This window comes from Cariama cristata, unplaced genomic scaffold (assembly GCF_000690535.1).
Source record: "Cariama cristata isolate BGI_N322 unplaced genomic scaffold, ASM69053v1 scaffold33013, whole genome shotgun sequence".
NCBI lineage: Eukaryota > Metazoa > Chordata > Aves > Cariamiformes > Cariamidae > Cariama > Cariama cristata.
Genome location: NW_009610688.1, coordinates 3,689 through 15,980, shown reverse-complemented (window position 1 = coordinate 15,980; position 12,292 = coordinate 3,689). Strand labels below are relative to the sequence as shown.

The 12,292-nt window shown below is 43.3% G+C and overlaps 1 protein-coding gene across 1 annotated transcript; it reads right to left on the bottom strand.

The window, feature by feature from the left end:
* Window positions 1–988: 988 nt before the first annotated feature.
* On the bottom strand, window positions 989–11,843 carry TPRA1 (transmembrane protein, adipocyte asscociated 1). The gene is given in 11 exon segments (XM_009697963.1): window positions 989–1,035; window positions 1,038–1,198; window positions 2,272–2,340; window positions 2,984–3,086; window positions 4,147–4,207; window positions 4,643–4,753; window positions 5,950–6,029; window positions 7,057–7,129; window positions 8,768–8,854; window positions 11,408–11,540; window positions 11,689–11,843. Coding segments are annotated over 11 exon segments (1,080 nt in total).
* Between the last annotated feature and the right edge of the window lie 449 nt (window positions 11,844–12,292).

Here is a 12,292-nt window from a genome sequence, read left to right as displayed (position 1 = left end):
CATCATGGGCTTCTGCTCTGCCTCAAGCACCTGAACATCTCTGGAGCCTTCATCTGCAGATTCAGCTCCCTCCTTCACAGCACTCTCCAAGACCCTGCCAGAGCCATGAAGCAGGGTGCAGATAGAAAATGCACCTGCCTCACAGGTTTTATTCTTGAAACTCAGCCCTGATTCAGTCTTGTTACTTAGATTTTCCTGTAAGCTCAGATCCACAGTAGTACAGCCTCCATAGACTGTCTCATAGCTACTTCGGTGAGCACTGTCTGTCCTGTCTCCCTTTTGTTCAGTCAGTTCACATCCATGTTGCTAGCTACTAGCCCCCCAAAATGCTTCCAGGGCACAAAGAACCATTCATTCCTCCTCACACCTCTCTTCTCCTTCCCACACACTCAGAACACTCCTTTTAACCCCTAGCAACTGCAACACATGATTTTCATCAGTATTAGCTGAAACCAGAGATAAGCCTAGCTGACCAGCTTCCCTCTTCTGACATCGCTATCACCACCTACGCTGCTGCATTACGACAAGACCCAGGCAACCATGCTGCTTGAAAAAGCCCAGAAAGACCATCTTTGGTTTCAACCACCAAACTCTTTCCACATATGTACAATACAGCAGTCAAATCAACACCCTCATCCCTAAATGCCATTCCGCTAATTGGCAGATAAGTGCTTTCAGTCACTGAAAAGGAAGAGGTCCCAGTCAGGCCTGTCTTATGGGTCATATTCACATCTGGAACATGGAGGATCAGGAAGGTTCAGTGTTTATAGGTTTATGAACAAAACTGTTCTACATTGTTCTCAGGTAGTGACAGAAAATGTTCTTTCCAACAGAATTTGGACTTAGTTCCACAATAGGGTTTGGAAAACCAAGGACAGATTTCCAATGACATCCTAACAGCTGTGATATCAGGGAATTTAGAAGGAAAGGAATGAGGCATCGTGTGAAGCGGGTAGCCCTGTCTTAGGTATTGATGGCTTTCCAGCGGTCACTGTCTATGCTGTTGATGCTGCCCACGTGATATGGCATAGAGGCCACGTCATCCAGGTAGGCTGTGGTGTCAATCTGAGTGCTCGAGTAGAACCCAGAATCCATTCCTTCCTTCTTGGCAACAGCATAAGGGTGGGGTAGGTGCACATCCACATCCTCAGGTTCATCCACCTGACATTTGTAGGAGAAAAGGATCTTCGGTTCAGACCTGGAGTGATTAAAGATTTAAAATACACGCTTAATCAATGTAGCATCACAGCCACTTATCCTTAACTGAAACTCAGCAGCACTAAGAAATTGTGTATTCCTACCCTAAAAACTCTTCACACTAGCTTTCAGTCCTCAAATACACCTAGTAGAGTAACTGCCATAAAGTAATGCTTGATGTAGCTTTGGACTAAGTCACCTAAGAGCAATAAAAATGGCAGAATCCTGACTCTAGTGTGGGAAAGGTGTTCTCATCTTTGGGAGTTCTGAATTACCAAGGGCAACAGCATCCAAACACCACCGGACTCCACAAAGTCTGGTTACTGACACCAAGAGAACAGGAGTCCACCTCAAGCTCCATCTGTGCGCACCAGGAAAACTGAAATACAAACACTTGTGGATCAGCAGTTTCTATCTCTAACTCCAGACACCGTTCCCTTCTGATTTCAAAATGCAGCAGAAGCACATTTTTATATTTTAGGAGTACTTTACATTCTTAGTTATTTTAAAGCCTGTTGTTCCTTGTTTATGGACAAGAAAAGCTAAAGTCTACACTAAAACACTCGGGTTTTCCCACCAAAATGCATCTCCTCAGAGTGGCCACACGGCGGCAACCCCGACCCAGGAATCACACTCCTCGATGCTTTTAACGGGTGACTCTCAGGCCCATTGTAGAGGAGTCCTCAGCCAAAGAGTTACCTAACCCTACAAACCTATCCCAAAAGCCACTGAGAAAACCGTTTAACCTTCCAGGACTCAATCTCTCACTAACCATTTAATTAACAACTTCAGGAGAAAATCTTTGTACTAAACAGGATGCAGACACTGAAGAAGTGATCCTCATAAATGTTTGAGAGGAATATAGCTATCAGCTCTACTTTGCATACAAAGGAGCCTTGGATAGAAGTGAGCAGCCCTGGGTCACACGAGAAAAACTTCAAGGCCAGAAATTAAAAACTGGTTCCCTAACTGGCATTCTAGTCATTGCTTTTATTCTATAGACAGGGAGAACTTGAGTGCAAAACAATCAGATGACAATGTATACCCTCTAAACTCCTGTTCCTGGCTACTCACCCAAAGAAGCCTACATAGATGAGAGGTGCAAAGAAGCTGAAGTAAAGGAACGTGGTAGCATCAACACAGCTGTCAACGGCAAAAGGGAACACGAAGGAATTTAGCACTCAAGCACAGTACAGCTGAATAACACCAGTCACATCCCCCCAGAATGGTCCAGTTTCCCTCCAGAGCGTCCAAGCAGAGGACAAGAAAAGTCTCGTGCTAAACAAATTCAAACTGATGCAAAGTAACAGATGTTGCTATCAACATGTGTCACTGCTTCTAGACACTCAGAGGGAACCATACCAAGACCCAAGGTCTGACCAAGAGCACAGTCAGTGCTCCCAATTTTGACTCACAGAAGTGACACTGATCCCTGCAGAACCAGACTTCAGGTATGAATAAGGGCATCTCCATGCTATTTCTAGCAAACAGACTATTTCCTCCCTTATTACCTATGAAACACGAGCCAATGGCCAGGCATCAGTGGATTCAAACTATCACACTCATTCACCACCTCAAGACCACTGCAGAGCATGCAGCTCTACAGACCTCTCCACTATGAGTTTCCTAACCACTTAGCGGTCTTTTGGCACAAAAGAAAATCAACAGCTTTATTCCTTCTTAGGAACATAGCATAAGTTTGTTTTCCTGGGAGAGGCAGTGTTGAAGGACACTCAAAGGCAACATGACAAACTGGGCTGCAGACCTCCTCCACCAGCATACATACCACAGTCCTTCTATGATATCCACACAGAGGAGGGCACTGCCCAGGCCCTGCACCAGATTCAGCAGTGCCAAGATTCCAGCATAAACATAAAAACTCTTCCTGGCTGTGGGAAAGACAGGGACACAGATGAAGCTTAATCTCATAAGCACCAGCCCAGTGCAAATCTGTTTGACGGAGATGGCAAACTCAATGGAAGTGTCTCGCTATCTTGTCTGTTTAAGGACTCCTGAAGAATTAAAACCGCTTTTTCCTGTCCTATGCTGGCAGGATTGATGGAGGCATAGTGGACTAAACCATACCCTCCTGCATGTGCATACACACACAAGACGGGTTCTCAAAACACATGGTCATGGCAACACTTGCAAAGATTTTATAGGCAAGCATCTGGAACCACTGTCAGTCACATAACTGAATGTAAGAAAAGCCAAACAAAAAAACCACAGCTGAACCAGAAGCTATGTCCTTCCAATGTGCAGTACTAACAAAACTGCTCAGGAGGCCTGGATGGGAACAGCAGGGTATGCTGGACGCAAGGTAGACCAGGCCCAGGATCACCTGCTTGTGGCATGTGCCACACTTATCCACTCCCTCAGGGTACCTAACACGTAGATGCCAACACTACTTAGAGAGAGAACAGCCCAATGCAAACATCTTAGTAACAGCTTCTCTCCCTATTCAAGAACTGCAGATATTCCACAACAAAAAGAAAAACCAGAGAAGCATCTTAATAAAGTAAATGCCCAGATAAAAATTATGAAGCGGCTCCCAATTAGCCTTCTTTCCCAGGCAATGACCAGCATGTACACTTTAACATCATACATGCATTTCAGAGGAAGCTATTATTAAGAAGCTATTTCTTACGGCTCTCTGAAAATTATATATTTACATTACATCTGTATCATTAACTGAGCAGTAGATCTTGTTTTCTTAATGTAATTGTTTAGCTAAAGAAGTAGCAATGTAATTGCTCTTACTCTGCTCTCCAAAATGCACAACATATTATTTTTTCAGGGATGACTTATCAGTCCTTTGCCATCTATCTGCACCCTGAGACGGTAGGTTGTATCTGCAGCGCAACCACATACAAGAACCTCTTACTCCCACCTATGTTTTATCCTTGCACTGTTTCCATCTATACTATGGAACACACTACAGTCACTTACATGGCAAAGAAATCCGGTCTTTCAGAGGAGTTTTTGGAAGAATCACCACCAAGGAATAGACCTGTTGAGACAAAGAACTAACTGTTCCAGAGCTGCTTGGCAACTGAACTCAACAACCTTTGCAGGGATGGTGTGTGGTGTCATGCACTCCCTAGATGTCTCGTGACGGAGACACAGACCCCCTGATATTAAACTCAGTGCAGATGTGAAGGCCCCACACCTCACGCCACCCCACCCATCAGCCCAGAAAGGCTGGTCGCTGAGAAATAAGGGAGTGAAGAACACTCGAGTTCAGCTGGTATTCAGCTGCCACAGCTTACACCACTCCCATCATGCCTTTTTTGCTTCAGCTTCCCTGCCACATGAGTAGCATCAATGCTGCACTGTATCAGGCAGGAGGAGGACCAGAGCCTTATTATACGCAAACCATCCTCCTTGCCCCATTTAGAAAATAAAAAGAAGCTACCAGAGTGCATAACACATGCCCAGTACTTACCAGAAAGAAGAAACAGGAGCTGGCAAGCCAGAAGTGTCTCCCTCCATGGCCATAGATGTTGAAGTCTTCTGCTGAGAGGTGGGCATCAGGGTATAGGATTTCCAGGGTGCCCTAGGAGAGAAGTAGCACCAACATGATTCTGTTATAGGCAGCATCCTCACTAGAGTGGGTGTCTGAACAAGGGAGACTGTGTTTAAAGAAGTTCAGACAACAGTTGTCTCTCCCACTTAAGACCCAACCATTGCCCCGCTTAGACCAAGTTAAGCTCACACAGGAAAAGAGGAAGAAACTGAAGACAAGAAGTGAGGGGGAAAAACAGTGGCAGGAATCTGTATCTGAAGGAAATGGCATCAGTGACATTCCACAAGAGAGGCTGAATGAAGGAAGGGATAGGGGATGCAAGCAGTTGCCTGTTTGAAACAGACCAAGGTTCCATTTCCATCTCTAAAGCAGACCTTTCCTGCTGAAATATCCAGAATACAAAAGCCCACACTTGTGCAACAGTTGGGAAAGGATACTGTCTCATTCACTTGAATTCCTGAAAAACTGTATGAACAGAAGCTACCACACAGACAGTGGAGAGAGAAAAGAGTGTTTGTAAGCACTACTGAACCCACATATAGCTCAAACACTTGATATGTAATGAGGCTCCTCCAGCTTTATCATGTGGTAATGATCAGCTCACTGCCTCCACAAAAGCCTGGTCATGGAACAAAGATATCTGTGTTACTCTGCTGCTGCCCCCAAGCATAGAGACACAGGGCTGACCACTTACATTTCGAGGAGAAGAATAAATCCAGACACATACTGCATTGTTCAGAGAGATGGAGACACAGCTAATAAACCAAGCTAGGCAAGGCAGCTGCTAGACTGAAGGGAAGCAAGAGCTCTCAGCTCTCAGAGTCAGGAGACAAGAGGCCCACTGCACTGTCCTTATCTGACAAGCACACCTCAGGTCCCTCCATCCAGTTTTCATGGCACTTGAGGCTAGATTCAGAACTTGTGGCTCAGGTGTGAAAAACCTCTCACTCCTGTTCCAAGATTCACTAAACAAGGCAATCCATCTAAATCTCATTTCATTTCTTCATTTTGGCTGAGCCATTCATGCCATAAAGAGGACAATGAGATAGTCTGGTGTCTGCTCTGGGGATCCTCATACATTGCCACAACCATCCAGCCTGCCCCTAAAACCTCATCCAAGGAGCAAAGCTGCCACTTTACAGATAGAAGTCCCACACCTAACTGCCTAACTCTAAAAAACATCCCCTCTTTTGCTAACACTAATTCTTCTGCCCCAGTGTACTCACCTGCGTGACAGAATATGCCAGAGACAGCACCGTAGTGATTGCCAGAACACGTTTCACGCTTGACTTGCTCTCCAGGTGACCTAGAATTAAGGAATACAGAAGTGACTCAGGATGTGATCCCAGCCCTGGTAAAATCAGTTCTCTCCAAAACCAATACAGGAAAACATTTGTGTTCCCAGAGGCCTTCAAGGGAAGGTTAAAGCTCGCTTAACCGCTAGAAACTGCTTGTCTGTTTGGAGAGTTGAGCCTTTCACAGACAAAATAATACTTACAAAATGACAAGTTTTAACTTGCTTTCCTCCTCCCCACACTAATATAGAGAAAGCAACAAAGTTCTACTACTGGGCTTACAAAAAAAAACCCTGTCAGTAATGACTCCAGTATCATGTACACTGAGACATTACAAAGTTTCTTCTCAGAAAAAAAGTTGATGGGAGACTGAGTTAGAGCACGGGAGAAGGGCTTAGATTATTTAGAGAAATCTGCACTGGAATATGCTGGAGCAGACAATTTCCAGAAGCTCCTTCCAACCTAAATTATTCTATGAGTCCTCAAAAGATGAAAGAGCTAGTGCTCAGATGTCCCACTGGCAGATGGAACAGTGACACCTACGAACTCCACTCCTCTACCTCTGACCCACAGGAAGAGGTGCTCCCAACAGCATTTTCACTTGTACAACTGAAAAAAGTAGAGTTACAGGTTGCAGGTACAGTTAAAACATTTAAATGAAGCCAGGATGGAATCAAACCAACCAAGGAGGGGATAGAAGGACCCCCAAAAGAACCATCTTACATAAAATAGGGTGGGAGCAAAGATCGGACTGTTGATCTTTCCATCGGTCTTCTTTACCTAAGCTGTACACTCCTTCACCACATGCATGCACGACAAACAAAGCACATACAAACCCTGAAATTGCACAAGCCATAGATCTATAAATACAATGAGGTTTTCGGCCGTTTCTAACTAAAACTCCCCAATTTGTCCTTTGTCTTTATTCTAGAGCTCCTTCACTTTACAGAATCAGCATCTCCACAAACTTACAGTTGCAGCCTCTGTGGAAAGAAGGGGAATAGGAAACAAAGCACCCAAAAACCTCCTGATACATACCAAAGGCAAGGCCTAGAATCACCACACTCAGTTCAATCGCCAAAAGGAAGAACCTTGTGATCTCCCACAGGATCTAAGGGATAACAGAAACCAGACAAACATGATTAGGCGGAGCCAGGAACCAGGTGGAAGTTAATACAGCAAAACTCCACTCTCTGCTCCAGGGGATGGCAGCCTCTCAATGGAACAGGTCATTTACACAAACCCTCCTCATGCTTTGTAGGGATACTAATCATATGCTTGCTCCAAGCCCTGTTCATGCTTGTGAAACAGAGCAGATGTGTGGGAGCGAGCAAATAGCATGCCTATGGAGAGAGGAAGTGGCCATGGTTTCCCACACTTGAGGATCTGTCACCTGTCTTGGATGTATTCTTTCTGCTGTACCCCCAAGGAGCACAAATGCAAGATGGCCTCAAACGTGTAGTATTAAACAGGGTTGGTTCTTAAAGCAGCAGATTCTGCAGTACAGTTATGACTGAACAAACTCAATATTCTGCATTCCTCCAAAGCTACTGGTTCTTAAATCTAAAGCATATTCAGCTCTAACACCCTCCTGCTTCCAGCTTGTCATTTTCATTCCTATGTTCTATTTGGTGAAACAAGACCAAAAAAATCAGCAGGTGAGGCAACTTTCTGGGTAGTCATGCAATAAATCAGTGCCAAACCTAGAACAAAAACCCAGATTCCGGCTTATTAATCCTTTTCCTCTGAACATTAAATGGCACTCTCTTGAAGATACACAATATTTTAAGAGGCATTTGATGAGACACTTCTAATCTCAGAAAATACACACTCTGTGTATATATATATATACATGAAAGAAAACAAAAGAACCATAGTAGATATGATAGACCATGTGTTTACAGGAAAAATTGACAGAGTATCTGTTTTACTGCACGACTTCCCAGCACGGTGCACTTAGCAACAACACCAACAGAGCTGAAGAAAAGCACCTTTTCACCTCTTCTCCGTTATTCGAGTCCTGGACTTACCTCTATTCAACAGATATGAACGCAAATGCTACAAACATCCAGCCACTCACAACAAGCAGTGCATTACAATGCTTTGACGGGTAACATTAAAGGGAAAAGCAAAAGAACCATACTGATCCCAGAGAATAAAGCCAGAAGACCTGTGCTCTGCAGGTGGCTCTTCTTCCTCGAACAGCTCAAGAACTACAGAGTTTTTTGTTTTGGGTATATTCTGCTACAAGTCAAATGACTACAAAGGAACAGTACATACAAAGCTATTTCCTGTTTGCTAAGGGTTCACCCTGTGCTCAGAGTGGCTGCAAGGACACTCAGATACCAGTCTCAAAAGGGAATTCGGTTTTATTTGCTTTCAATACAAAATAATTAAATATGTTTCAAAGAGCTACTCAAATATTGCAAGAGTTGCAAAGGCCAGGTCTTGTCTATCCACTACAGGTATCTGAACGTTTAGCTCTTGCAAAGCAGAGTCATTCTGTCCCTGCAACAGGAAAGCTTTGCTGCCATTATTTGTGCATCTATTTTAGGAAATCTATTGTTTTACAGTCCTGGATGTTGTGATCTTAGATACAGCTATCAGAACAGGATTCCATAGTACACACAGCTATGAGTACTGCAAAAACCCACATTCTTCTCACATGCACATAAAAGAGAAGCAATAGCAGATTGCTGTGATCAAAACTGCACAAAGCAGAGCCTCTAAAAATTAGTGTTGTACCTACCTTATCAGCAACTGTGGCAGCATCAGAGGCACTCACAGTCATGGAGACAACAGCACGGGCAATACCAACTAAAGCCACCACAAATACCTACACAAAAAGATACCAGAAGTGAGTTCATGTCAAAAGGCACATATGCAGTAGTGACCAGAAACCCTTTTGGAATACCATTTCCAGGTCAGCTTTCAAGCCTGATCATGTGTACTGAGGACTTCCTGTAGCAGATTAGAGTTAATTTGCCAAAGAAGATTCCTCAGGCCTGTTAGATGTAGGAGTACTGGCTTAGAATTCAGGAAGGAACAAATTTCCCCAACTGCCAGATTAAACACCTCCGAAGAGGTCTCATCCACTCCTTACAACAGTATCTTTACAGGCAAACAGTTTTCCTACCCTTCAGTCCACTGGGGCAGAGGAGGAGAAAATGCAGACAAAAAACCACATCCCTCCAAATCACAAGATCATGTGCTTGGTATGACTGAATAAACCAACCACATCAGATTACAGAAGCCACTCAATACCAACTACCACACTCCAGATCTATGATAAAACTAAAATCTGCAGTTCTCTCACTCAACACTGACAGTGCTCAGGAACACAGAGGGAAAAAGTCACCTGCAGCCAACAGTTTTAAAACATCCTACCCTGCTGCACAATGCAACATAAGAGATACCCAAATCAGCTCATGCACCATTTAAGCGTGACAGCACGGAGCTCAGCAAGGCTCACTTACTAACTCCTGTGCTGTCACAGCCATATTACGCAATTAAGAACTCAGCTGGATATATCTACCCTCTGCTGTGCAGATTTACCCTTTAAGAAAGTAGATTTTTCCAGATAAAATTCTCCAAGTCACAAGCTAATTCTAATGATGCAGGTATGAGACAGCTAAATCTATCAGAGAATGAAAAGAGTCCAAGCTGATGCTAAGGTGGCTGAAGAATGGAAATGACCAATAAGCCACCTACACCTGAATATTTTCTCCTTAGAGGAAGAAAGGATGCAAATTTCATTAAAGAAGAATAATACACTCCCTCCTGGGGTGGAAAACTCTGGGACAAAACACTGACAAAAAAGAAGGGTCCCGAAATATAATGGTGTTCTAGAGCAGCAACAACTCATTGGAGAGGAAAACACACTCTTTTTGCTTCCTAAGTAGGTAGAGACTCTTCCCGATCTATTAACTTCACTTTAACCACTGACTCCACAAGAAAGCATTCCTTCCAGACATGACAAGCAGCCGTTTGAAAGGAAATTCTCACAGAACACACTTCCATCCTCATTTCCCAATAACATAATCCAGAAGATCAAACGGAATGAAAGCATTTTCCTCTAAGGCTGTTTCATCACTTTCTGCTTCTTGCTCTGTTTTGAAAAAGTCAACAGCATAAAGGCAATTCATTTTTTTTCTTCTCTTTGGTTTATCAGTTTTGTTTTTCAAAGCCTTTGGCATGAACTTCCTACTGAGCCATGTGCATTACTGGAAGCATAAAGGAAGATTTAAATCCAGGCTGGAAACAGCTGGTAATATTTTTAAAAGTTAGGAGCGTTTGTGTTTATACCTGGTTATCCAAAACTGTGTGCAAGCCCAGTACCCACACTCCAGGCTGAAAGACCTAACAAGACTTCCCACCAAAGATTCAGCTGAGGCTACTAGCTCAGATTTTGTTTTGATGCTTCTTGGGTTTTGTCATGCCAGGACCCATACACAGCCCAAAGAAGGATGTCTACCATCTAATCCAATTCAAACACGCATTTGCTTCTACAACCTGTACTATCTCACTGATGAAGAGTAAGCACATCATGCTATGCACTGAGGCAAGCCAGGATCTCAAAAAGCACCTACAATAAAGCTTCTGAATGATATTTTTAAACAAATTCAGGTAGGTCCTTAGCTGCATTTACAATGCCCTGTGAACAGTATCACAGTTAATAGGTATGATGTTAAGATATTACTAAAGAGACTACCTTAATGTGAACAAAAGCTGCCTGTGCCTTTTTAAACTGAGGAGAAGAGAACAGACAAGATCTTAGATGTTTAAGAACTGTAACTGTACTGCCTATATATTCTGTTTCCACCTTAAGAAGTATCAAGAACATCATCAAGTCAGCAGCCACTTTGATATGATGGGAAAGAAACTAATGGGGCTGGCTTTCTACATTCCCAGACTAACCAGAACCCTGTCACATCACTATTTTCTACAGCAGATGACCAAGTTTTTCAAGAGCTTCACACAAATTATTCTTCAATGTTTCACTTTCACAATGTCAGCAAAAAGCTGGCTCTGTGTCACATGCTACTTACTGCAAGGAGTAAGGAAAGTACAAGATAACTAGATTCCAAGATAACAAAGTAACAACAGAAGAAAAAAGAAAAAAAAAAAAATCACCACAGGAGAACAAAATCCTCTCAAATCCAGCAGATACAGTCCCAGAATCTGTGAAAAGTAGAATTCAGACAGCGAAGGAAAAAAAAAAAAAACAAAAACCTGCATCTACTTCTTGTAGTACACCTTCAACTAAAAATAGATTTTATCCCTGCAAGATCTGGTCTAGGCCCTCTCTCCACTAATTCAGTGATATTGTTCATGAGTGGCAATTAAAAACCACTCACTCATCAGTTCAAAAGCACAGAGTGGTACTCACTAGTATGTAGAATGTAGTGAAGATTGGGCTGGAAGTGACCCGGATTTTGGCCCTGGCAGAGGGCAGCTTCCAGAGAAGAAACATAAAAAAAAGCACATTGGGAACCAGGAGCAGAAGATCCCAGTAGCGGACTCTGCAAAAAGTAAATAAAACAGTTTTTTTTTCCTGTTCTGCAGCATCTAGAAGGGAAGGCAGCAGCCCCAGCCCCTTCTCAAATGAACTCTGGGAAAGCTCTTTCCCCTGGGCCTGGTCAGACCATGGTCCCATTTCCCCCATCTCACCTGGAATTCCCAATGTCCTCATAGAGCAACAACAGGCACTTGTGTGGCACAGTGATGTTGGTGTCATTGATTGCCTGTGTTGTTGTCGGGGACAAAGTTGTCACATTACCCAGTGCTGTCACCAGGGCAGTCGAATGTGTGATGTTGTCAGACATGGAGAATCTCATCACAGACATCATGGACTGTAATCTTCCTTCCGGTCCAGGTCAAACACAGCGCAAGACAATTGCAGCACAGACAAAAAGAAACATTAAATCAGTTGTGAGTCAGAGCTAAAAACCACATCCCTGCCATTAGGCCCATGCACAACTGCTTCCTGCTTGTTACAGCAAATTATCATCATCTGAAAGACTGTATTACACAACAAAGTGCCACCTGCCCTTACTCCGCATGCAGCCATTAGGGTGGACAGTACAAAACCACTATCTTCTATTAGAGTAACAAGCATCTTCAAAAAGTGTAATACTGTGTTGGATTAAATTTTGTGATTTTTTTGAGGTTTGGTAGATTCATAGAGGAAATCAAGACTCAGCAGCAATACATGGCATCATCCGATAGAGGCAGAAACCCTGCTGTACCAGAACATTATCGTTCTAGCTCCTAA